Raw genomic sequence first — 26,644 nt, 5'->3', positions numbered from 1 at the left:
CATTTACATAACTATTCAGACCCTATATCTAGTACTTTGTTGAAGCATCTTTGGCAGCGATTACAGCTTCAAGTTGTTTTGGGTATGACGCTACAAGCTTGGCACACTTGTATTTGGGGAGTTTCTTCCATTCTTCTCAGCAGATCCTCTCAAGCTCTGTCAGGTTGGATGGGGAGGGTCGCTGCACAGCTATTTTCAGGTCTCTCCAGAGATGTTTGATCGTGTTCTAGTCCGGGCTCTGACTGGACCACTCAAGGAGACTTGTCCAGAAGCCACTCCTCCGTTGTCTTGGCTGTGTGCTTCGGGTCGATGTCCTGTTGGCAGGTGAGGTTTTCATCAAGGATCTCTTTGTACTTTGCTCCGTTCATCATTCCCTTAATCCTGACTAGTCTCCCAGTCCCTGCCGCTGAAAAACATCCTAACAGCATGATGCCGCCACCACCATGCTTCCCCATAGGGATGGTGCCAGGTTTCCTCCAGACGCAACGCTTGGCACTCAGGTGAAAGAGTTCAATCTTTGTTTCATCAGACCAGAAAATCTTGTTGCTCATGGTCTGAAAGTCCATTAGCCTTTCGGCAAACTCCAAGCAGGCTGTCATGTGCCTTTTACTGGGGAGTAGCTTTCGTCTGGCTTCTCTGCCATAAAGGCCTAATTGGTGGAGTGCTGCAGAGATGGTTGTCCTTACGGAAGGTTCTCCCATCTCCACAGAGGAACTCTGGAGCTCTGTCAGAGTGACCGTCAGGTTTTTGGTCACCTCCCTGACCAAGGCCCTTCTCCCCAGATTGCTCAGTTTGGTCGGGCAGACAGCTCTCGGAAGAGTCTTTGTGGTTCCGAACTTCGTCCATTTAAGAAAAATGATGGCGGCCACTGTGTTCTTGGGGACCTTCAATGCTGCAGAAATGTTTTGGTACCATTCCCAAGTTCTGTGCCTCGACACAATCCTGTCTCTGAGCTCTATGGACAATTCCTTCGACTTCATGGCTTGGTTTTTGCTCTGACATGCACTGTCAACTGTGGGAACTTATATAGACAGGTGTGTGCCTTTCCAAATCATGTCCAATCAATTTAATTTACAACAGGTGGACTCCAATCAAGTTGTAGAAACATCTCAAGGATGATTAATGGAAAGAGGATGTGCAAAGCTGTCATCAAGGCAAAGGGTGGCTACTTTGAAGAATCTCAAATATGAAATATATTTTGATTTGTTTAACACTTTTTTGGTTACTACATGATTCCATGTGTTATTTCATAGTGTTGATGTCTTCACTTTTATTCTACAATGTAGAAAATAGTACAAATAAAGAAAAACCCTTCAATGAGTTGGTATTCTGAAAATTTTGACCGGTAGGGTATGAATTTACGGTTGGATCAGAATGCACTCATTAATATTAGTAGATCAGTCTGTCAGTCACAATTTACCCATGATACATTTAAGCAATAATGCCCGAAGGGGTGTGGTACATGGCCAATATACCATGGCTAAGGGCTGTTCTTAAACACAAGTGCTTGGATACAGTCCTTAGCCGTGTTATATTGGCCATATACCACAAACCCCCAAAGTGCCTTATTGCTATTATAAACTAGTTACCAACGTAATTAGAAGAGTAAAAATAAATGTACCTGTGGTATACGGTCTGATATACCCCAGCTTTCAGCCAATCAGCATTCAGGGCTCAAACCACCCAGTTTATAATATGGTTTTGATATGGCCAATGTCTATGGCCTCGGAGCGCGAGCCTCCTCGTTGACTGCCGGGCCGTGATTGGCCTGTGTCAGTCAGCACGTGGTCCTGTGTGAAGACAAATGTAGTAGTCAGAATGGATCACTAATTAATTAAATAACTCAATTTTTATCAAACTTAAAAAGAATTCACTGTGGGGATCAAACTTGATACTTTTAAACTAATTGTAGAGCCCAAAACGGCTGTCTAAATTATTTTTGTTTGACTGTTCTGGCGATCTTAATTTTTATAGGCTTTCTAGGACAGACCAAGGCTTTTGGCACCACTACGTTGCTACGCAATAGCCAACCAGCAGATCTTGTGACTTCACGCTCCAGACCAGACACAGGTGGCCTGTGTATTATTGCTTCTCCTAAGGCCCTGTGGTTTAGGTTTGATGCATGGTTGTTCTGTAAGTTTGGAGAGAGCATACACCTGGACCCCTCCAGCCTTCTGCTAAGGAGGAAGATGTCTTCCTTACATAATGTATGCTAATCCCCCAGGTGTCAATGGGAAGTGTGTTCAATTCATTTGAGATAATAGTGAAGAAGGGGCTGCTCTTGTCGAAGAGCTGGAAGATAAAGTCAATGGCACAGTCAATAACAATAAGGTTGTGGGCTTTAATGAACCATGTTAATTTGAAGACAATTAAATGGATTTCAGCTTAGCTGATTATCAACCTTGGACTTGTATGGGACTAAGGTTGGAGGGGGGTTGATAGTGCAGGCGGAAGACACAGGGGCATGTTGATCTGTATCAGATCATTTAGAAGGCTTTCTAAAGTAAAGGTGAGTTTGTCATATAGGTAGAGTAATACCATATACGTGTTACTAAACTTCTGTGTTTTAGAGGAATAATTCATTCGGAACCTACCATAAAAAAATAATAATTCATTTCACAACAAATAAAAAATGTGTTTTGTTAAAATTTATTAGGAAAAAAATAAATTTTGCACTTGGAAATAGACATTTGGAATATGAGCAACAATATGAGGCAAGCTACGTATATTTGATGGTCCCTATGTTTCGACGGAGCATTGATATGCACCCACCCAGGTCCCAGAGGAGACATTCTGGTCCACTTTATCCCAACTTGGGGAGGCTTGTCCTCATAACACAGACAGCGGGACCTGCTCCTCCTTCTCTCCTTGATCCCATTCCGTCAGCAGCTCTGAGGACACCTCTGTAAACAGATGATCCCAGTCCCAACCCACGTCCTCCTGAGAGAGAGCGAAAGAGAGAGAGAGAGAAAGAGAGACAGAGTGAGAGAGAGAGAGAGAGAGAGAGAGAGAGAGAGAGAGAGAGAGAGAGAGAGAGAATATGGGAAAAGAAAGACAAAAAATGGGGGGAAGAAAATATATAGTTTAATAAAGAGTGTGAGAGAAAAGAGGGGAATAAGAAACAGAGAGAGAGGAAGAGACCAGAGGGGGAGAAGGAGAGCAAGAGAGAGGCAAGGGAAGGTGAGAAAAAGAGAATGGAGCTTGTTAATGCACACATCATAAATCTTGATTACCTGGGAGACTGGGAGGCGACCTCCCCTGGTGCTTCAGCAACATCTGGACACCCCCTCACAGGGAACAGCGGCTATATTTACAAAAAACTCACTCACCTCCCTCACCTCCTGCTCTGGAGCTAAAACCTTGGTGAGGAGCTTCAAGTCAATCTCACCGTCCTAGGTAGAGGCATAGACCTTATGAGAACACCAGCTTGCAGAAACACACTCTACAGACAGAGGTCATTTATATTGGATGCATCCTAAAAGGACCTCCTGGAGGAAGAGAGAGGGCTGGGTAATCTAATATAGAGTACAAATAAATAGCCGTTGAAACCTGGCTGTGTGTGTGTGGCCCCATATGAGATGTCTTACCAGGGTCTGGAAGACAGAGTACTTCATGAGGTCATTGTCCAGATCTCTGTATGTCATTACCCGGTTCACCTGGATGCTGGGGAGAAGGACAAACACTATGTAAACAAAAATCCCATCATAAATGTAGCTACCAGTGGAGGCTCCTCAGAGGAGGAAGGGGAGGACCATCCTCCTCAGTGAATTTAATAAAAAATAAAAAGTGAAACACAAAGAAAAGTTATCCTTTTTGATAAAACAATATAAAATATATTCACATCACCAAATAATTGATTAAAACACAGTTTTGCAATGAAGGTCTACACTAGCCTCAATAGCACTGTGTAGGGTAAGCACCTTAATGCAGCTGGAGGACAGCTAGTTTCTGTCCTCCACTGGGTACATTGACTTCAATACAAAACCTAGGAGGCTCATGATCCTCACCCCCTTAAATAAACTTACACAGTAATTATGACAACTTCCGGAGGGTGTCCTCCAGCCTATCAGAGCTTTTGCAGCATGTACTGACATTTTGTCCATCCAATCAAACGATCAGAGAAATAATCTAGTACTGAAAGCATAAAGCATAATACAGCTAGCTAGGACTGCAGTGTATACCTGAATTTGTCCAATATAAATTCTTGTTTGCAACTATTGGACTAAAGATTACACTCTAGATCAGCTAGATGCAGGCAAGATTGTGCACGGTGGTATTGAATGTGTCAATGTCTGTCACCTTGATTAAGCAAATTTCTCTCAACCTGTGAACCTACATTGTAAACCTTCATTCATAGGCTAGGTTGTAGCAACCTCATGATGGGTTTAGGGAAAGTTTGAGTATCATGTAGTAGCCTAAACCTATTGATGTTACACTGAGCTGGGTGAATGGAATGTGAATGACAGTCATCCAATATGCAGTAATATAAATAAGGCCATGCTCATTCAAAAAAAAACAATCATCCTCCCTCATCTTAAACAGCACCAACCACCACTGGTAGCTGCTATACCAAACATGTACTTGTTGGCATCCTTTTCCTCACTAGCCTGATTAGTGCATGTCTATTGAAATACAGTAAAGTATTCCCTACACTACCTGCAAGATATTACCAGACTAATCTAGAAGCTGTATCATAGTACAGTACAACTTGCAAGTATCACTCTGTGAGACAGATATCTTCTCAGAAGTTTGAGGTAGTGCACACAGGGCATGGAGAGTTCATTAAAGAACAGAGAGATGAGCGCCAAGTGGTAACTGCCTCAAATTGAAACGCAGCTGCTTATCTGTAGTTGGAATTAAGAGGGGGGCTCTGAAAGTGGCGAGGGCCTAGCAGTGCATGCCAGTCCTACTTACTGCACATTACACGCTACATTGCCCCCGCAATGAGTTCAATGTGGATATTATCTCGTACAGAGAGCAGGTCCCAGCCTAATAACCTCCGCCGCTGTCATAGCCGCGCTACATAGCGGACACATGTCGGCGTGTCTCTCACTGCCCTGTAAATCAAAGGGCCCCGTTAGTAAGGGTCCCACTAACCGCCGTGCATAAATCACATCTCAACTGTTATTTCTGCATAAAGGTCCAATATGCCAAGACGCCTTCAATACCATGATGAGAGGAGGCAAAGTAACAGTCAAAGTCACCATCTAAGACCAGTGTATTCTTATCTTTTGCTCTCCTTGATGTTAAGATGTAGGCCAGGTACTGTACATGGTTCTGAAGATGGGTCAGCAACCAGCCAGAGGTATGGCGAATCTGGTAATATATGAACATCTGAACAGCTATCTGGTTACTTATAACAGAGTTATGCAGTCAGAGACAGTATGTGAGACGGTGTGCAGGTGTGTCTGTACTCACTTAAGTGCAAGACTGACCAAAAGGATGTACTTCATCAATCATGAAAATTGAGTGATGGGATGCCATGAATCTACCAGAGTGACTGGAGTCAACTAGAGTGGAGCGTGACATGTTTTTACAGTACCTTGGAGGAGCAGCAACTTGCATGTTAAGGTCTTCCTCTTGTACTTCGTCAAGGTCTGGGATCACCGGTATATCTAAAACACAACATACATCCAGGACATACTGTATCAATATCTTATCAATGTCACACTGTCTATTATTTAGTAATTCAATCTCTACACCTAAAATTTTAACTGAGATGCAATAGTGGTTAAACACATTAAAAACTGGACATGGATTACAGAAAAACTAAGATACAGTCTTTGTGTTTGGTATGACAGTTTGTGTGTGTGTAAGCGTGAGTGTCTGGGAGTAAATTGGCACCTGATTTGTCCTCTCCCTCTCTCTCTCTCCCTACATCTTCCATAGAGTTGCCCTGTCACAATAGCCAGGCGGCCATGAATATTCAGGAGACCAGGCGGCAGCTCTTCCTGCTGCGAGAGGGGCGCTGGCCAGGGGCTCCCCGGAAAGAACCCCCCGCTCCCCCAGCATTTTGGCCCTGTCAGCGCCACCCACCCCCAGGACCAGTGGTGGCCGGCAGGCCGACCTCAGTGTCCACTCTGCCACTCGGACAGGGGCGGCGTCAAGCCATGTGCAAGAGTATTTACTGGCGGGCCCATCTGTGTGGGGTCGGAAGTCACGGTGCGGCCTGGCAGGGGCTGCAGTGCCAGGAGCCACTAACCCGCTGCTCAAACAGTGGGAACCCGCTTTAATTGGCAAAACGCAACAGGACAGAGCATGGCTCAGCTCCCAAGAAGGACGGGCAAACTTTCACAGCACATTTCAGATGGACTTTTGTTAGAGTGGGAGATGGGGAGGCGAGCAAGACAGACAGACTGTGATGAATATTGAAATGTTGAAGCCACTTAATCTACTTGTAAAATGAATATGAAATTAATACATTCATTATGCCATGTTATAAACAAACACAACAAAATAGAAATAGATGAACTACAAGTATATTACATAATCTGGGGGAAAGTAGGTCTCCACTACTGACACAACCGAAACCGATCAATTCATACTTTTGCAAACTTTGCAATTACACTCTTAAAAATAAAGGTTCTAATTGGAACCAAATAATGTTCTTCTTAGCGATGCCATAAACCAGAGGAACCATTTTAGGTTCTCGGAAGAACCTTAAATGGGATGGTTCTTTGAAGAACCACACACACACTCAACACCTTACTTTATGCAAATATCTATTAGCATATTTCCCAGGGTGCCTTTTGATTGAATTTTAGAGTTACCAGTACCACCCATGACTGTGTTTGCTAGTGACAGAGACATTGTTTTCGCATTCATTTCAGTCCCATGGCCTTCAGGTGAGATCCTAAGTAAATGTGTATATTTCATAAGGCCTTATTTTAAGCTCCTAGTTTTACCCTAATAAAATGGCCTGAAACTCCTAGTTTACAGGCCACATCAGGCCTGCAAGTCACATTATGTTATGCTGGCTTGGAAAGTGACGTGTAATTCCTATTGGAATCCAGTCAGAGTGGGGATATCCATTATTTTGAATATTTATTCACCTGCAACCTGCATTCAGAATGTTCGCCCGGGTTGGGATAAGTAAAATGGGATTAGCTAAAGCATCTAAACTGGAACAACCATTTCATTAACGGATGCAATAAGTCTAAGTAACAGATTGGATTTGTTTAGAAAAGTGTATAGTATGTATATTTGAGTAGCATAAGATTATATTAATCAATCAATGTACAGTACATCCAAAAATGGATATTTAAACAAACAATTCTAAAAATCAATCTGCAAAAGAGTGTGATGGAAAGTTTTATGTTGGTGCTTTTCTATTTACCAATCTCTGTGCTCTGTGTGTACTTTTCTAATAACCGTTTTCTATCTTCATGCAAGTGACTGACTGAGCAAATCCTCACTATCAGTATCTGCAATCTGGCATTACACCCAGATCCTTGTTTTGAGAACAAAATATATTTTCGTTTCAAGGTCTCAGCTTAGAGAGAAGAAGCCTTGTGAGGTATTAGTCGGTCACATGCATAACCCAGTATTGGTCGGTCACTTGAATTAAGCAAACGTTAATGAAAATTATTTTGAATAATGAATAAGCTAAATCATGCAAATATTACTTTCTGTGTAAGTCTACTGTATAAGAGAACTAATGGGACTGCCCCGTTAGAGCTCCTGACAGACATTCACTATGGTGCATCAATATTATGGAACCTCTCCAGCGTGCTGACAATAAACAATTGGACTTAGAGTGTCCCTGTGTAAGAATTTCCACGACAAGAGCATGCTGGGAAATATGATGATAGCTTGGTTTTGGTTCAACTCTGGTTATTAACACCAACACTGGTGTTCTTTTACACCACTGAGTGTTAATTGAACTCCTGAATCAACACTAGAAATGTTACACTGGCCAATTTGCCATGTGCTATGAAAGAGACATCTGCAGGCTTCAATACATTTCAAGAAACATTTATAATTCGGAAGAACCGTAGATGACACGTCAAGAACCCCCAATTTAACTCAAAGGTTCTTTATCCGGCAAGAGTTCCCCAAGGAATCTTAAGAGCGGAGGATTAATCTTTTTCAGTGTAGAGTTTTTTGCCTGTCAACATCAAAGTCACAGACCTAGTCCTTGTTGCCATGTAACAAGTCTAAATGAACACAAAAGCAGAGACAGAACAACCCACCTGACATCAGAGGATAGGTCTGATTTCCATGTGTTTTGTCTCTTTTTTTCAATACTGGTTTTGGTTGAAGGCAATTGAAAAGGTGATTACTATGTGGTATACAGCTATGAACAGAAATCAGCAAGTTGGAATAACTTATTCAGCAGGTTAGGATAATTAATGTAGCAGGTTAGGTTAGGAAAGTAGGTTAAGGTTAGGACAGTGGTTAGGGTTAGTTCAAATTCTTACATTTTAACAATTTATGTGTCACTTCCATCCGTAGCTATATACCATCTATCCCTAACCGTTGAACAGTGTAGCTACATTTCCTTCTGACTTCTTCCAGTCATACAGTGTGCTAGGTGTCAGTGAATAGGCCGGGAGAAACTAGGGAGCGGTAGGGAGGGTGCAGGGATGTCAGTAATCTCTGAACACAGCAGTGCACCCTGAAGGGAAAGTCAATAGAGGAGCTAAATACAGTAGAGGCCAGGCCAGGAGATGAGAGGCACGATCTGATGGGAGGAAATATTTGTACATCTGTGTCACTATTCCTTCAAAATACTTTTTGGAAAACACACTGGTGGTTGTAAAATAAAGATGCTCTGAGATGTTTAGTCTGTAAGATTCTCATATAACTGTATAAGCAAAGATTTCAGCAATTTTACAAGAAAAATACTCAAAAAGGAAGTTATGTGTTCATAGAATAAGCTAAACGAGAAAAAGTATTAGGGTTCTGAATGTTTCTTCAGTTGAAGGAAACAGGAAACAACCTGGTCAAATCCCATCCACTTTGCACAGATAATAACCCTCATCATCAGTTGATAACTCATTCCTTTCTCTTCAAAAAAATTATAATAACAAAAAAATGCCACACTCGGTTAGCCTCTGACAAGATTCATCTGTGTTTCTGATATCCGAATAGAGGCGGGCCGGCTATTTCATATTCATGAGGCCCCGGTGACACTTTGTCCTCTCATTTACAAAGCACAGCGTTCAGCAGAATCCGTCCCCCCCGGACCCCCAATCAAATGTAATGGTCTTAGCACAATGACATCAAAAGCCTCGCCGTCCTGTTCTTTGCAAATAGCTTCTTGGGTTGTTTCCCCCCATCCCATCTCGGCCAATAATGCACTATCAACACTATTTATGAGAGTTCAACGTGGAGCAGTTGGGGGTAGGTTCTCTATATGCAAACTCTGTTATTAAGTGAAAATAGGAACAACATTTTTAAATGAGCTTCCAATTCAACCTATTACTGGAGGTCAAGAGGGGATTAATATGAGCTGCAAACAAGCTAGAGTTTTTCTGAAGGAAAGGTCAACTCCATCAGAAGGAGCTGTCTGTTCCCAGCACTGCTGGCACAAATTACCTGATACATTTCCTCCCTTCCACATACCAGCCTGGACATCTATCAAGGTTGCTTTGTCTGGCGGCGACTGGGCCAAGCCTCTCCTTATCACACGGTCACGGCGAGTTTCCTCGCTGAAGCATGTAAATATCAAAAGGGGATAATTTGCTGTGAATGTAGACATACTGTACTCCCGGCAGGCACGCCTCAGTCAGCGACTTTGGGGAAACGTCTCCACATCACCAGGCAGGCAGGGCTGTTATAATCTAAGCAGCGAGTCAGTGGGATGATTACCTAGGCACGGGACACATTTGAAAGGCTTATGGGACAATATTCAGCAGATCACTGAGAGAAAGAGAGATGAGAAAGAGAGAGAGATAGGAGAAAGAGGGAAAGAGATGAAAGAGGAGACAGAGAGGAGAGAGAGTAATGAGAAAGAAAGATAGGAGAGAGATGATAAAGAGAGAGGAGAGATGAGAAAGAGAGAAGAGAGAGGAGAAAGAGAGAGGAGAGAGAGGAGAAAGAGAGAAGAGAGAGAGGAGAAAGAGAGGAGAGAGAGGAGAAAGAGAGAGAAGAGAGGAGAAAGAGAGAGGAGAGAGAGGAGAAAGAAAGAGGGGGGGGAGATGAGAAAGAGAGAGAGAGAGAGAGAGAGAGAGAGAGAGAGAGGAGAGAGATGAAAAAGAGAGAGGAGAGAGAAGAAAGAGAGAGAGGAGAGAGATGAGAGAGAAGAGAGAGAGAGAGAAAGAAAGAGGGGGGGAGAGAGATGAGAAAGAGAGAAATTAAATAGGGAGGGGGGGAGAAATAAACAGATTTAGCACAGATGAGTGTGTTTGTAATGGCAGTTCTCTGTAATGTAACTGGCAGGGGACTGAAGGCCGGCCGAGGGGAAGAGGGGGACAAGGGGGCAGGGTCTAGCCCTCTCTCTCTCTGCCTCTAGCCAGTGGACATATGGGATAGGGTAGGAGACATAATCAAGATCGGAGGGGCTATCTCACTAACCCTCAGCACTGCAATTTCCACTGCCCCTGCCTTCGGCACTGTATTAAGAGGTCTCCCTCCACTGAGGAATTATCTTTCCAGCTGCATTTACTGGGTAAGAAGCATGCCACTGGGGTCTCCACACAACTGACCCTTTCAGCCACTGCGTGCGTGTGTGTGTGTGTGTGTGGTATGTGTGTGTGTGTGTGTGTGTGTGTGTGTGTGTGTGTGTGTGTGTGTGTGTGTGTGTGTGTGTGTGTGTGTGTGTGTGTGTGTGTGTGTGTGGTATGTGTGTGTGTGTGTGTGTGTGTGTGTGTGTGTGTGTGTCAAAAACAGTATGTTTACGGCCATTTGTTAAAATAAAAAATATCATAAACAGAAGAAAAATGAAAAATGCTTTGTAAAAACAAATTGGCCATAAAACTATAAGAGGATATACCCTTCAGAATGTAAATGGGGAGACAAAATATGGAAGTGCCTTTGAACGGGGTATGGCAATAGGTGTCAGGCGCACCGGTTTGTGTCAAGAACTGCAACACTGCTGGGTTTTTCATGCTCAACAGTTTCCTGTGTGTATCAAGAGCGGGCCAACCAGCCAACTTGACACAACTGTGGGATGCATTGGTGTCAACATGGGCCAGCATCCCTGTGGAACGCTTTTGATACCTTGTAGAGTCCATGACCCGACGAATTGACGCTGTTCTGTGGGCAACAAATGTGTGTGTGTGTGGGGGGGGGTCTTAGGAAGATGCTAATTCCAGTAATGTAGTTCATAACATCAAACATAGAACAATCTAAAAGATGAAACATGTAAATACATTTTGAATAGTATTTTAAGAATCTAAATAGACAGAAAAAGGCTATGGCGGGTATATGTGTTTCATTTATTTAGCGATGTGTGAGAGTAGTAACTACAGCTGCAGACACAGTGCTTCTGTTCCTCATCAATATGTCAGCTTGATACCTCAGAGACAACCTCCTTATACAATGCCAGGCAGCCTGGCCATTGTCATTGGTATGTATATGTATAACTCCTTAGTGTTCTAACAGGGAATCACAACTCCTATCTTTGCTAAGGCAATTTCACCCTTATTTCCCCTGCTGCTTTGCTCTGAAAAATGGAACAATTATCCCAGGCTGTGCTTTGCTGAAATGTCCTCCATCTATCCTGACATTGTTTGTGATGCGGAGAGCCGGACCCTGAGGTGACCGCTGGATCCATGCTCTGCAACACCTGCCGCGGTGTGTGTGTGTGTGAGAAGACGTGTGTGTGTGAAAAGCTCAAAGGGGACAGCCACTTAAATCCTGCCACACTTCAGCCAATGAATAGGGGAATGAATTTAGTGAATACTGTATTTGAGGTCTGTTATGGACTTTGCGTAATGTGATTGAATGAGGAGGATTACCAGTGATCCTCTAGTTCTAACTGAACATATTCACCTGTGATTTTCATCTATAAACGATTGTGTGCTCTGGTTAGTTATGGGGCATCTCTCAGTAGCTGGTCTAAACAGAGTTCTTATGAAGGATTCATCAATAGCACTGACAAGAAATATGTAGTGTCAGAGAGCGCGATGAGAGGTTACTATATGCTCTATTTCCAGTGGATGAATGTGCTGCAGAGGGACTGGAGGACTCAGCTCTGCCCTCCAGAAGAGACGCAGGACTGGGATGCAAGGGTGCTCTCACCTCCTTCATCATCCGAGCCCTGGGGGGTTTGTGGTCGCAGGCGTCGACTGCAGAAACAGGAAGTGGGAGAGTATGAATTATTGAAAGCATTCAGCGGTGAGGTCATCAGAGGGAGCCAGACTTGGATTGGGCTGTTGTGCTTTGATGATGGGCCTGTTTCTGTGGGCTGAGCGAGGCTCTAGATCAGCCTGATAGGAGGCTTGCTCTGCCTGTCTGTCTGCTGCAGGCTGACTGGGACTGTGTCTACAACACAGCAGCAGATGCAGCCAAAAGGCTCCGCAGCCACAGCAGCATCGGTGGGACTGTCACTGTGAGCAGCCCAGGGCTTCAGCTACTTCAACAGTATCCCTCCAAGAACCAGGGATTTTTCTGCCATTGAAATCCTTGGGCGGGCCACCTAAGCGTTTTTTCGGGTTGCCTAAGTCCAAATAGTGTAAAAAACTAAAATAGGATGGAAAAACATTTTCAAAAGATAATGGACCTATATATTTTTTTATCAAATAATCTATGAGAACTAACAATCACCTAAATAAAAACTAGACATTCAGGGAGAATTGAAAATTCCCAAAATGAATTTAGCAGTATAGATTTCATTATTATGTTTGAGCAAAAGAACACAGCATTAGCCATGGCAAAATACATACAATTGCAGGAAATTAGCTTTATAACTGCAACATTTTCTCTTAGCTGCATGGAGAAATTTGTCAAAATCTAGGAAATTGGCTTAACATTTTCTCTATTCTGTCACGCCCACCACTGAAGCCCCGTTCTGATCCAGAAAAAAACCCTGAGAATTAATCAAAACTAACACAGCGGGGGCAGTAAATAACTGTTACTGAGATGGGCTGGTGGTGAAAAGAGCATATATCAAGGGACTATTTTAAAGTGCTGCCTGTGTTTCTGTCAAAGCTGCATCTCAACACCACTATTTAAGCAAGGGGCTCCAGCAATGATGAGTAAAACACAACATGTTCTCTCGTCTCCTTCCATGTCACTACTGTCTATTCAATGCCTATTATGAACGTTGGAAACGTGGAACAACTAAAATTACAGGCTAACTTGGCTCCCAACAACAATACAAGTGATGACAACTCAGTCACGCAGGCTTTTTAAGTGATTGTTCTTGGAAGGCGAGGATTAGTTGCAACCAAGGACAATCTCAAAGTACAGCAATTTCCACATCAGAGCAGTGGGTATAAACAAACATTTAAATCGGACTAATTTTGCTCTTAAAACATTTTTTTTTACAAAAGTAATTTAATTTCATCAACAACTGAGGGAAAAAATCTGAGTAAAAATACGAGACTGAGAAAACATACTCTTCCACGTCCTGCACCATGGCAGGTCTTCTTCCAGACCTAAGGGGGGAAAAAGATCATTGTTAAGATTTTGCAACAAAGGAATACAGAGAAAATACTTTTGTGCCACAAAAATAAAAGGACTAGAATCAATTCAATTTTAATAAAACAAAACCATTACCAATTATATTATTGAACAGTTCTTCTCTTTCTATTTGTAAGATCCATCTTTAAAAACCACTGCTGGTTTCAGATGTAGGCTAGTTATTCTGTCTGATTTGAGCCTCATAGGGCCTAGGTCAGGGGTACAAGTACTAACTGAGAAGGTACGGTCACACAAATTTCCTAGGTGACAAAGGTCCGAATGGATATTGTCATTCATCTGCGTAGTAACAAACCCCCACCTCGCAACCCATGCAATCCCAAACTGTTCACACCCCCACTTGTTGGCGGAGGAAACATTGAGCAGTTGAAATGGTCATTTCCTGCAATTCTACAAATGTTGCCATGTCTTATGTGTGTTGTAATGATACCAAGGGCCCGCGGTCCACCTATTGTGTTCTCTGTTGTCCGTCTCTCTATCTGAGCCCTCAGCCTCGTTCCCCGCTGGACCACGGGTTATTTTCAGACTCCTCTCTCACACAACCCTGCTTGACTGTGACACCGCATGCCACGCCCTACACACTCTGACCAAATCACTGTCTTTTCACACATTCTCACCGCAACACACTATTCTTAGCATAACACTGTTTCACACCAGAGAACGAGGGAGATAATATTAAACAAAACCCGGCTACTGTCCAATAAACTCATCTTAACAGCATTAGAAAAGCAAATCAGTTATTACATTCTTGAACATTTAGACCAAGACAGTCTAGGTATGTTTGGCTGTGAAAACAACTTATATAAAGTTTCATTAGATATGAGTGTTTCTGGGATTCTTTTGGGGAGGAGATGCATGTCACATTCTGCAGGTTCTCCTGGTTGAGGAGTGCCCCCTACTGGTATTAAAGAAATCACATACTGTCATTTTCTCTGGACTGAAAAAACATTTTCTTATTGTTTTTCATTACTGTGTATCAATAACCTGAATAAGAAATGTAATGACATTTAGTATGGTTATAAATGATACTTTATAAATGATATATTCACTCATCTCTGGAGGCTCTGGAGTATGCCATGATGGTCAGTGAGACAGATCAGAGGGCAGGGCTGAGGGAGCCCACCTTGCTGCCCTTGGACTGTGTCCTGTCCTGTGTGCCTGGCACCGGGGGCGGGGCTGGCGACACTTAAGACACATTACAGGCCCCTTGATTAAGACTCATGTAGGCTGAAGCGATAGACATGGTAAAACTGTCTGGAAAAAGTTGTTAGGGATAAAATATATTGTGACAACCCGGCTTCAAAGGTTCATCAATAAACTGACAGATCATTTAGTGTCAATTAGGAGTGATAGATCGACAAATCCTGGGATTCCTGCGCTGGGATTAGTGGGAGGAGGGCAGCAGTGATTGAGCATGAGGGGTGACATTGAAGGGAAAAGTCCTTGCCGGTTCCAGGGGGGGCCATTACTTACTTTGTTTCAGAGAGGATCAATGCACGTGAGAAACCCTTAACACCTCCTGTATTCCAATCTCTCTGAACGCAGGAATCAAGACAAGTTACACTAACACAAGGAAGCGACACCCTGACCTTCCCAGAGTGAGAAAAATATATTTAATTTGCTGTTCTCTTTACATGCACTATCGGCACAGAAAACCATGCAAATAAACCCAATTGAATCGTCTTGTTCACTTCAATGTATGGATTTATGCATCTCCCCAGCTCTCCTCCCAACAGAGACTGGAGTAGAGTGGTAGATGGAGCCATCTGGAAGAGTGGAGAGCCAGTTCCACAGTCTGACTACAGTCACACTGACATCACATAGGGAGACGTACAGTAATTTAAATGTGTTCTATTGGGGGGAAATGATTTTGTTCCAGACATTCCATCTGTCTGTGGTATGAAATATTCATACATTCATTGTACAGAGATTTTAATGAATTCACAACGGCATGTGTGCCTTTAAAGGCGAGCGTGCTTTAGTTAGACAGCCATCGTAAGAGGTGATGAAGTGGCCTAAGCCCTGTGATGAAGTGGATAGCTGACTAACAGTGCCCTCCTGTGGCTGATACATGAACCATGTCAATTATTGGATCCCGCGCTGATGAAGATGAATGTGGAGTTCACTGCTCAGAGAGACTCCCTGGAACATTGTTGATTCAGAGCAAAACGTGTAAAGAACTTGCACTGATAAATATCCTATTCTCTGTCTACAGCACGAGAGATCATTAGTAACAAAATAATGCATGTTGGAGACTGTGAGGTAGATACCTAGAGGCTGGAAATACAATTTGTTGAGAGAAGGAGATACTCACTTGGCTGATCCAGAAGTCTCTTCAGCCCATCCGCCCTGCCTGCGGGCTGGTTTAGGAGGGGGTCCCTGAGGTGAGAGAGATCATTAATGACAGGCATAACAATGGTCTGACAAGACAACTCCTTTAAACTATTAAATTCTACACTTAGGTTGAAAACATACAGGAGGAGGAAAATGTGCAACATTTTGAGTCCAAAATAGCAAGTATGTTGTGGCATGTCATGGTCTCTAAATCTATGTGAAAATAATACTTTATATCAAGCTTAACAAGAAAGAAAAATACAAGTATGCACCCATGCACAAACATATTTCCAAAACGGAGCAGACCTATTAAGTTCAGATGAGTCAACAGGAGGCTCTGATGTTAAAAAACACAAACCACTCATGGAACTGAATTTGTGAGGTGTAAACTACAACAGCCCAAGTAACGCTTAGTTTCCCATATCACTGGGGAAAGCCTACTTTATCTATTCTTCTCTTCAGTGTTCTGGTAATATATGTTTGCTGCACTATACCATCCTACAGATGGCTGCACATTTCTAGCAATGAATGACATAGCTTCTCACTTAGGAATGGCATGCACGACATATTGCTGTTGTTTATTATGGTTTTAACTGCTGTCCAATCACAGAGCCTGAACATATGGAGCAGAGTGTGGGAACTGCCACACAGAGGACTGCCCGGGGGCCACGAGCCTGACCTAAAATAGCTTCACAGGAAAAAATGACCCTCTCCCTCTCATTCTTCGATTCTGAAAATAGTACTGAAAATAGTCAATTGAGTTTGGATTGTGGTCCTGAGACCGGAGCCCGGGGAGTCAGGGACCAGCACTTGAATGAAAGAATTCCTCAGAGCACACAAGGGTGGGCAGCAGACAAATTAATTTGGAGAAAAAAAGCACAACACTCTCATTACCAAATTGGGTCTGCAAAAGACACAGTGGCCAGGAGGAATTTCTTTGTTGCGCCATGAAAGAGGAAATCAATTATTCATGGCTGGTTCCTTCACCAAACCCATTTATAAATGTGAATGTCAGCATCTAGAGAGGGAGGTGGAGGCTGCTGGTGTTAAGCTGGAAGGTTGAGGATGAATAAGTAATTTCATGAAATTAGTAAACAATGGGATTTTAACAAGAACAAGGGAGGCCAAATTAATAATAAAAGTGGTAGCTCATCGATACTGTTCAATTCCTCAGGGTAAAACCCGCTTTTACAGTCTGCTACCTAAAAGGATAACTTTTTTTATGTTTCACTATTTTTATTTTATGAAATTCGCTTAGGAGGATGGTCCTCCCCTCCCTCCTCTGAGGAGCCTCCACTGTAGCTAAAAATGCCATGTTTTCAATGAACCTCCCTCGTTGGGTGAGGATGATAAAAGTATATGAAATATATTTACGTGCCCAAATAATTGATTAACACACCCTGTTTTGCAATGAAGGGCTACAGTAGCCTCAACAGCACTCTGTAGGGTAGCACCATGATGTAGCCGGAGGACAGCTAGTTTCCGTCCTCCTCTGGGTACATTGACATCAACACAAAACCAAGGAGGCTCATGGTCCTCACCCGCTTCAACAGACTTACAGAGTAATTCTGACATCTTCTGGAGGACATCCTCCAACCTATCAGACCTCTTGCAGCATGAACTGACATGTTGTCCACCCAACCAAAGGATCAGAGAATTAATCTAGTATTAAACGCATAAGCTACAGCTAGCTAGCACTGCAGTTCATAAAAAGGGGTGAGTAGTTGACTCAAAGAGAGAGAAAGACAATAGTTGAACAAATTAATGTATTTAATGCAGCTAGCTAGTTTAGCCTACTCAAACACCCGGCTCAAACAGAGAGGGATGCTATATTAGCTAGCTGGCTATGGCGATACAACACTGGAACTCTTCCAAGTCAATGTAAACTTTTGGTTTTAATAATTTATTGCCACAGAGGCCCTGCCGGTGAAACTGCTAAACTGCTTGCTGACTGTACACAGTACTGCATGTTTGTAGTGGGTATACTTATACATTAGTTCCTCGTAACTATGTTGACTAGGTTTGATGTTAGCTAATATGGTGACAATGGTGTAGGCTGTGTGTAACAGTTAGCGGTTATGATATGAATGTTTTGCTTGGAATGTTTTTTTCACCTGGTCACAGACAGCTGATGTGTTATGCACTGAAGTCCACAAGCTATGGGAAAACATGAGAGGAGGGGAGCGCGTAGAAGTGAGAAGGAATTCTACAAAGAGCAAAATTTTCATGCTGTTTGTATGTGACTGCTATGAAAGTGAACAGTGTTTTTGCGTGTGATCAAGGGTGTATTCATTCCGCCAATTCTGTTGAAAATGTTTTATAAATGGAAGTAAACTCAACGAAATTCTCTCATTTGCAACTGTTGAACTAAGGATTACACCCTAAATCAGCTAGATGCAGGCAAGAGTGTGCAAGGCGGTATTGAATGTGTCACTGTCTGCCACCTTGATCACTCACATTTTTCACTTTCACTCATAGGCTAGGTTATGGCAACCTCATGATAGGTATAGGAAAAATGTGAGCATCATGTAGTAGCCTAAATCTATTGATGTTACATTGAGCTGGGTGAATAGAATATTTATGACAGTCTTCCAATATGCTGTAATCGAAATAAGGCAATGCTCATAAAAAAAAAAACGTCTTTCCTCATCTTAAATGTCACCGACCACCACTGTTCCACTAGACTGTATGACCATATATGAACTTTACAGTTATAGTAGAATAGTGGCAGTGGGGTGTATTTAGGCAATAATGTCATCATAGTGAAGGGTTAGGCTACATATTTTCTATTCTAGACCTTTCTGAAAGTCCAAGCAGTAGACCCTTGTGGTGGACAAACTCAGACTAACAGCCCATGAATGCAGTTCAGCCTTTGTTAAAAAGGATGTCAAGAATGTGACCAATCAGTGGGTATTTATAGGAAAAGCAGACCAGGGCTGATAAACAAATCTACTAAGTCGCACGCCACTGGGAGAAAAAAAATGCATTTCATGTGCACGTCAGGTCACTAGGGGCGCGAGAATCCTGATTCTACATTAGGGAAGTTGGCCTAATTTGGGAAGATTACTGCAAAAGCATAGCTGGAATTCCTGGTCAAGGAATGTTGGGTGGCTTACAGTTTGCCACTTCTAGGGACAAGCAAGACCTCCATACCATGAATGCCAATGCTTTGGAATAAAGTGGTTGACATTGTCATACGTCATTTCCAATTTGACTTTGAAAGCAATTATGCCTGTAATCACTTTCTGTGTGTCAGTGGGAGATGAGGGTCCAGGAGCAAAGGCTGGTATGAATCAGCATGGATCAATACAGTCGAGCAGTAGACCTTTAGCCTCTCCCCACACAGCACTGAAAATCAGACTAACTAAAGACAATCCTCTCTCTTCATAACAGGGGTAGTTATAGAATGGGCAATGTTGTACCAAAGCAAACAGCATAAGCCCACTTAAAAAATAACACCTAGACCCTGCTCCTTCGGTTTCATATCTGAAGGAAATGGGTAGGTGGGCTTTGCCAAAAAAAAGAACATTCAAGACCACCAGGTATGTAGGACAACTTTTAAGTCAAAAAAAGTGCATGGTCCACTTCAAACATATTTGACATAAAAGGAGCAGCATCCATAGAAACTACTGTAATGTAATAACCCTACAACTATAAAGCAGAATAAAGCAGTGCATCCCTTGAATACAACACAAAGTAACTTTATACCACAATGTGAGGTATTCAGAATAGAAGTGACAGCTGAGTAGGTATATAAAATGTCTACATTAAAATCGTATGTGTATTGATTTGAGTATGTAGTCTACTGTACACTATGAGGGTATACTGTATGTTATTGGGGTATAAAGTTTCTGCCAATAAATACTGCCAAGACATGCCATATCATTACTTAGGTGTCCTCATACAATACCTCTTCCACGTCCTTGGTTCATGCATAAGAAATGATTCACACGTATTCAGATTGAGTGTATGCAGTGAAGTTAACGGCCATGACATAATATATGATATTGGGTTTCAGGTAAATACAAATGCATTACAAGCAGCACTGATAATCAATCACAAATCATAGCTACCTCTCCCATCGATGTAGAAGAAGAGGATTTCCTGACGTGTCGAGGCTCCTCCAGAGATGTTTGCTCTGCAGCCTGTCGAGTACGTTGACCCCGTCGACCCAACTTTGCAACCTGAAAATCATATTTCAAGTCGATGAAAAGGATCTTAAAATGACACGAACACGTCGTAAACCCTCAAGCATTAGCTAGGAATTGACTTTTTGAGATAAAATTGCTGGCTTTATGGTAACCCAATAATTTACTCTTAAGGAGTAGGGATTTACACATACCCACTCTCAATTGTGATACGGTTCTAGAAACATAAAGCCCTTTACTTTCAGCGGCAGGTATCCTAGCGGTTAAGAGCGTTGGGCCAGTAAGCCAAAGGTTTCTGGTTCGAATACCCTAGCCTACTAGGTGAAAAATCTGTCAATGGTAACCCTAATTGTGAGTCGCTCTGGATAAGCACTTCTGCTAAATTACAAAAAATAAAATAAAATACAAAAAATTAAAAAAAAATGTTAAATGTCTTTCATATCACATCAAAATGATGTTTTACCACATTTTTGGCAGCCTTATTCTGTTACAAGGAGAATGCTAGCCCATGATTATGACTCTCAGTTCCATTACATTACACATAAGAGTCATTGGACAAAGGCATATTCTGTAGTGGGACTGAACATTGCCACGCATTGCTTGAGCTATGGTTTTGGAAGCATAAGGACCTTATCTTTCATATGTTTGAGAAATAATTTTCAAAAAACAAAAAGGTTAAATTGATACACACCTTTATTGAGTTAGGGTTCCCATAGGGCCATATTTCCATGTTACAGCCGCTTGTTTACAGAAAACAGACAGAAGACAGAGTGGACTGAATACTTGTGCTAATTAGCTATCTGAAGAAAAACCCCACACAGGTATTGTCACTGAAAAATACTGTAAACCGGTTAAACAGTGTACAGTAAGTGTGTATTTTGCATTTCTGAAACGCTTTTGATGTGATTTGAAAGTAGAGGGATTTATGTTTCTAAACCGCAATTGATAATCATTTCACGTGTAGATGGAGTATTTGGGTGTTTTGGCTTCCAGAGCCAATTCGACTTTTAAACAGAACATGTCGTCCTTGGACTAAGGAGTAAAGCAACGTTAGGCTCCTTTAGTCCTTTTGAGCATGCTAGATCATTAGCACTGGTGGTACAGTAGCCTCTGTCTTCCATACACACCACACGCTGTAACATGGAAATATGGCCGTGTGGAAACACAATAACCCTAACCATAATAAAGGTGTGTATCAATTTACAATTTGAAAATTATCGCTGATATATAAAATAAGGTCCTTATCCTTCCGTCAGGGCTCTTAACCACATTTCGCCAGAAGAAGATAGCTACTGTACCTTCATCAATTGTGCTAAATGTAGTTAGCTAGCGTCTGACTATGAATAGGGTAGGGTTAGCTTTATGGTCGTTACTTTTTTATGCTTACTAATAATAGCTAGCTGCATGGAAAAGCAAAGGCACATAATCATGGACAACAGAAAGATCGCAAGGAAGTTCAAGGTTTGCCATGTCATCCCAAACATTGCTAGCTACTTCTGTAAATACTCTGTATGCATACAAGTTGAAAGCGTAAATCACTCACATTCTTTACAACTCCACTGTCTCCGAGTTTAAGATGATCGTCCATTTTTTCTTGCGTTGACAGCTACTTCCTGGAGACCCGGAGCGTCACACAGCAACCATCTCCATGGTGACAACAATGGGGGGGGCTGGTGTTTGGTCCATGCTCGAGAGGCAGAGCGGTCTGGTAATAGCACAACTGGCCTTAAACATAGATATTACAAAAAAACAAAAATCTTCATTTGAGCCAAAGCTCGCACAGTCATGAAAATAGCCTGTATTTAACTCTGTTATTATTAGCCTTACATGCCCCGTAGTCAAGGTTCGGTATAGCTCATGTGATAGTTTATTTTTGTTAGTCAATGGTTAGTTGGGTGCATGCCAGCAACTGGACTGGAGGTCCAGTATTGTTTACTAGGATCTTGCTGGTAGATGTTGATTTAAGCCCACTGGAACTGGCCGTATATAGAGATGCTGATATGGAGCCTCACCCTGGAACTACACCAAATATTTCATACCGGTATGTTCATGTCATTCATGACCTAAAACATCATGCTCGATCAATTTTAGTGGTAGCGATTTCTGCAATTAAAGATTTCGCTAGTCCCTAGGGAAGCATGCTTGGTGTAGTTTTACAATAAAAGCGACATTACTGAAATTATATTGTATAAATCATTGGAGAAACAACTTTAACAAAATTGAAGGACATAGGAACTTGTTGGACATATGAGTTATTGCCTCAGACCCAATAACTCAAACTCTCAGCATACAGGCTAATACAGGTTTATCAGAATCACCTTTATTCGCAAAGTACATTTACAAATACCCATAATTTTCCTTAGTGAGAAGGTGCTGCCAGCAATAGACAATATACAAACAGACATCATACAGATGTCATACAGAATATACAATAGGCCTATCAGAACAGTAAACATACAATTCTTGAGACAAGGCTAGTTACAGTGGGAATATACAATTTATAGAGGGGAGGGGATATATATATATATATATATACACAGAGGGAGGGATGCTGCTATGGCATCCCTACCCCATTTTTCATCTTGCCCATTCACTCTCTGAATGGCACGCATAGACAATCCATGTCTCAATTGTCTCAAAGCTTAAAAAACATTTTTTTAACCTGTCTCCTCCACTTCATCTACACTAATCTAAGTGGATTTAACAAGTGACATTGGTAAAGGATCATAGCTTTCACTTGGATTCACATGGTAAGTCTATGTCATGGAAAGAGTAGGTGTTTTAATGTTTTGTAAATTCAGTGTACAGTAGGCCTAAGGTGTTCTTAATGTTTTGTATACTCAGTGTAGGGCTACAGTGCTGTGCTGATGTGTTGGGGAGAGTGGGGTAAGTTGAGCAATTTGTTACATTTAGCATCACCCTGTCAAGGGAAATATAGTATTATTTCTAACAAAGATATCTTCATGTATTTCAGGATGTTGTGCATCCATGGAAATAATCAGAATTCATGTAAATATTACAGTTTCGAAACACATAGCATGTCCAAAAAAAGAAGTTTCTTGGCACCACCCGGGTATGGGGTAAGTTGAGCCGCGGGACAGTGTAAGTTAAGCCGCCTACAAATTTCTATATTGAATTAGTTTTATAAAGGTAGTGCTAAAATGTATCTTTGTTTCCCAAATTCGACACAATCACAATCGTATTTTGTATTTTAATCATTTTAAGCATCTTTTAAAACAGGCTTAACATCTAACAAGCACTTTTCACATAGGCCCTGTTGTTAGCTCATATGTAGCGGTAATTCCTTGCATTATGCCTGGGGGAAAAAAACACTTCAACTTGCTCAACCATTGGCTCAAGTTACCCCATGGACATTGGCTCAAGTTAACCCATGGACATTGGCTCAAGTTAACCCATGGACATTGGCTTAAGTTAACCCATGGACATTGGCTCAAGTTACCCCATGGACATTGGCTCAAGTTAACCCATGGACATTGGCTCAAGTTACCCCATGGACATTGGCTCAAGTTAACCCATGGACATTGGCTCAAGTTAACCCATGGACATTGGCTCAAGTTAACCCATGGACATTGGCTCAAGTTAACCCATGGACATTGGCTCAAGTTACCCCATGGACATTGGCTCAAGTTAACCCATGGACATTGGCTCAAGTTACACCATTGGACATTTGCTCGACTTGCCTCAAGGCAAACATTTAGAGTATATTAGCCCACACAGCTGCAAGGATGCACTTTATTTCTCAGTTTAGGACCTCATATTGAAATTTATAGAGACCGCAACTGATGTTTAGAACAATCTTAAAATGATTTACTTTGGTTTAGATACAAGCACCGTGAAACATCTAACACAATAAATTCATTAGACTTGGCGAAAATCATTTTTCTGGAACTAAGTTGTTTACCACTTTTTCCATGTGGTTCCTTTCTTCACAGGCTCCAGGAAATGATGATCTATTCCTAAATATTTGTTCAAATTATACATTTTGCGTATGGTTTCCTAGAAACAAGGGTGGCTCAATTTACCCCACTCTCTCCTACATAGTGCAAACGCAGTATAGTGTAGATTAGTATTTGAGGTCACTGATGACAAGGTGCAGTAATCGGCCCAATGCAAAGTCACTTAATCCCTATGAGCCCAATGGCCGGTTGATGAGGGCCACAGCATGGGGGAAGAAACTGTTCAGGTGGCGGGTGTTTTTGGTCACGATTGTCCGGGGTGGGCAGGGTCAGTGATTATCTTACCTGCACACTTCCTTGTCCTGGAGGTGTGCAGGTCCTAGATGTAGGGCAGGTGACAGCCAATGACCTTCTCTGCAGTTGGCCCTTGTAGGGGGCAGACGCAGACACAAACCAGACTGTGAGGTGAGAATGGACCCAATGATGGATGTGTAGAACCAAACCAGAATTGTCAGAGAGAGTTTGAGTTTTCTCACCTGGTGCAGATAGTACAATAAAGGTATGCAGATAGTATGAAAAAGGTATAACACATGCAACAGACATATCTCCACTTCCGCACCAACTGAACCTCAAGTATTTCATATTTATTAGGATCCCCAATTAGCTACTACCAAGGTCCAAAAAGTAAACAACACAACAAGTAAAATGCATTATATACATAAATATACATAGCACTACATTTACATTACGATTTAGCCATTCAGCAGACGCTCCCATCCAGAGCGACCTACAGAGTGGATTCATCTTAAGATAGCAAGGCTAAGACAACTACATATCACAGTCGCATCCCAACCACGTATCACGTACATAATACAATACAAAATGCATACAAATGTCTGTGTCTCTTCACAGTCCACATCGTGTCGTAAAGTGTTCTTTTATCTGTTTTTTTATGTTTTTATAGCTAGCTGGAGTTACATTAGGTGGCAAATAGCTCCAATTAGTAATAGCTCTATTTAATACTCTGTGTTTCTCAGCCTCTGTTCTGGAACTGGGGACTGTGAAGAGACCTCTGTTTGCATGTCTTGTGTTGTACCGATGAGTGTCCCAACTGCTTGAACAGACAGTTCGGTACCTTAAACACCACGCACAAATATAGTGATGCAGTCAATCTCTCCTCAATTTTGAGCCAGGAGAGATTGACCTACAGGTCATTGACATTCGCCCCCTGTGTACACGGTGGTGTAAAGTACATAAGTAAAAAATAATTCAAAGTACTACTTAAGTCATTTTTGGGGGTATCTGTACTTTATTATTAATATTTTTGACAACTTTTTTTTTTATTACTCTTACTCCTGAAGGAAATAATGTACCTTTTACATTTTCCCTGACACCCAAAAGTACTCGTTATATTTTGAATGCTTAAAGGACAGGAAAATTATGAAATTCACACACTTATCAAGCGAACATCCCTGGTCATCCCTACTTCCTCTGATCTGGCGGACTTACTAAACACAATTAATTTGTTAGTAAATGATTGTCTAAGTCTTCGAGTGTTCCCTTGGCTAGCCATGAATAAAATAAAAACAAGAAAATCTTGCCTTTTGTTTTGCTTAATATAAGGAATGTGAAATGATTTATACTTTTACTTTTGATACTTAAGTATATTTAAAACCAAATTATTTTTAGACTTTTACTCAAGTAGTATTTTACTGGGTGACTTTCTCTTTTACTTGAGTCATTTTCTGTTAAGGTATTTTCACTTTAACTCAAGTATGACAATTGAGTACTTTTTCCAGCACTGCGTGTACATCTAAGTGCAATACGTGCTGCTCTGTTTTGGACCAACTGCAATTTGCCTATATGTCCTTCTTTGCCGCACCTGACCACACAACTGGACAGTAGTCCAGGTGCAACAAAACTAGGGCCTGTAGGACATGTCTGGTTGACTGAGATATCAAGAGAGCAGAGCAACGCCTTATCATGGACAGGCCTCTTCCCATTACAGTAACCATTGAGTCTATATGTTTTGACCTGATAGCTTGCTATCTAGGGTGACACACCAAGCAGTTTAGTCTCTTCAACTTGCTCAATAACCACAATATTCAATAATAGATCCAGATGAGGTTTAAGGTTAAGCCAGTGAATTGTCACAAAAAAATCTGCTTTTCGTTTTTGAGATATTTAGCACCAGCCTATTGCTAGTTACCTATTCTAAAACTGACTGGAGCTCTATGTTAAGGGTGGCAGTTATTTATTTTACAGTAGGCTCATTATATCACTAAATTATTATCTGAATATCAAGTCATATGCAGTAGATCATGTCTTCCACATTAGCTTCATATATCCACTAGGGGGCAGACGGTCACTTCTTAAAAATGTCCAATGCTCTTGTGTGATCCAAACTATTTTGTGACCTGACGTGCCCATGTAGGCTTTTATCTGTATACATTGATTAAATACTGTAAAGGACCATCACAAACAAACAAGTTGTTTATGTATCTATAATACATGGCTCCAAATAGACAGACATCATAGAGGGTGAAATGCGCTCCCAGAAATGTCCCTGTGGAATGATAATCTGCAGTCCCTCCTTCTCAGACGTCACAACTACCACTTACTATAAAGTATCAGTGAAATCACAGCGCGTCCATTGAG

The 26,644-nt window shown here is 41.8% G+C and overlaps 1 protein-coding gene across 3 annotated transcripts; it reads right to left on the bottom strand.

Moving 5' to 3' along the window:
* Positions 1–1,230: 1,230 nt before the first annotated feature.
* On the bottom strand, positions 1,231–21,754 carry LOC110497923 (intraflagellar transport protein 43 homolog B). 3 transcript variants are annotated; one of them, XR_005037745.1, is made up of 10 exons: positions 21,613–21,754; positions 19,995–20,105; positions 15,902–15,966; positions 13,506–13,544; positions 12,187–12,233; positions 5,543–5,615; positions 3,588–3,663; positions 3,330–3,392; positions 2,773–2,940; positions 1,231–1,790 (listed from the first exon to the last, which is right to left on the bottom strand). XR_005037745.1 is itself a non-coding variant. In XM_036954870.1 (9 exons), exons 1-9 carry the CDS (start codon positions 21,655–21,657, stop codon positions 2,830–2,832), a joined length of 630 nt encoding a protein of 209 aa, XP_036810765.1. In that variant the 5' UTR covers positions 21,658–21,754; the 3' UTR covers positions 2,634–2,829. The 3 variants fall into 3 exon arrangements, 2 of the variants coding, with proteins under 2 accessions (XP_036810765.1, XP_036810766.1); XM_036954870.1 differs by lacking the exon at positions 1,231–1,790 and having other exon boundaries at positions 2,634–2,940; XM_036954871.1 differs by lacking the exons at positions 1,231–1,790; positions 21,613–21,754 and adding an exon at positions 20,761–21,095 and having other exon boundaries at positions 2,634–2,940.
* Positions 21,755–26,644: the final 4,890 nt, after the last annotated feature.

The sequence above is a fragment of the Oncorhynchus mykiss genome, chromosome 19, assembly GCF_013265735.2.
Source record: "Oncorhynchus mykiss isolate Arlee chromosome 19, USDA_OmykA_1.1, whole genome shotgun sequence".
Classification (NCBI taxonomy): domain Eukaryota; kingdom Metazoa; phylum Chordata; class Actinopteri; order Salmoniformes; family Salmonidae; genus Oncorhynchus; species Oncorhynchus mykiss.
This window is presented reverse-complemented; position numbering and strand designations above follow the sequence as displayed.

What these genes read in the sequence shown, in the direction of transcription:
- LOC110497923 (XM_036954870.1), bottom strand. Translation starts at nt 21,657, where the DNA reads ATGGACGATCATCTTAAACTCGGAGACAGTGGAGTTGTAAAGAAT. An exon ending in CTTCTACATCGATGGGAGAG is followed by an intron (nt 15,967 to 19,994) that starts GTAGCTATGATT and finishes CTCTCACCTCAG; the next exon opens with GGACCCCCTCCTAAACCAGC. An exon ending in ATGGTGCAGGACGTGGAAGA is followed by an intron (nt 12,234 to 13,505) that starts GTATGTTTTCTC and finishes CTGTTTCTGCAG; the next exon opens with TCGACGCCTGCGACCACAAA.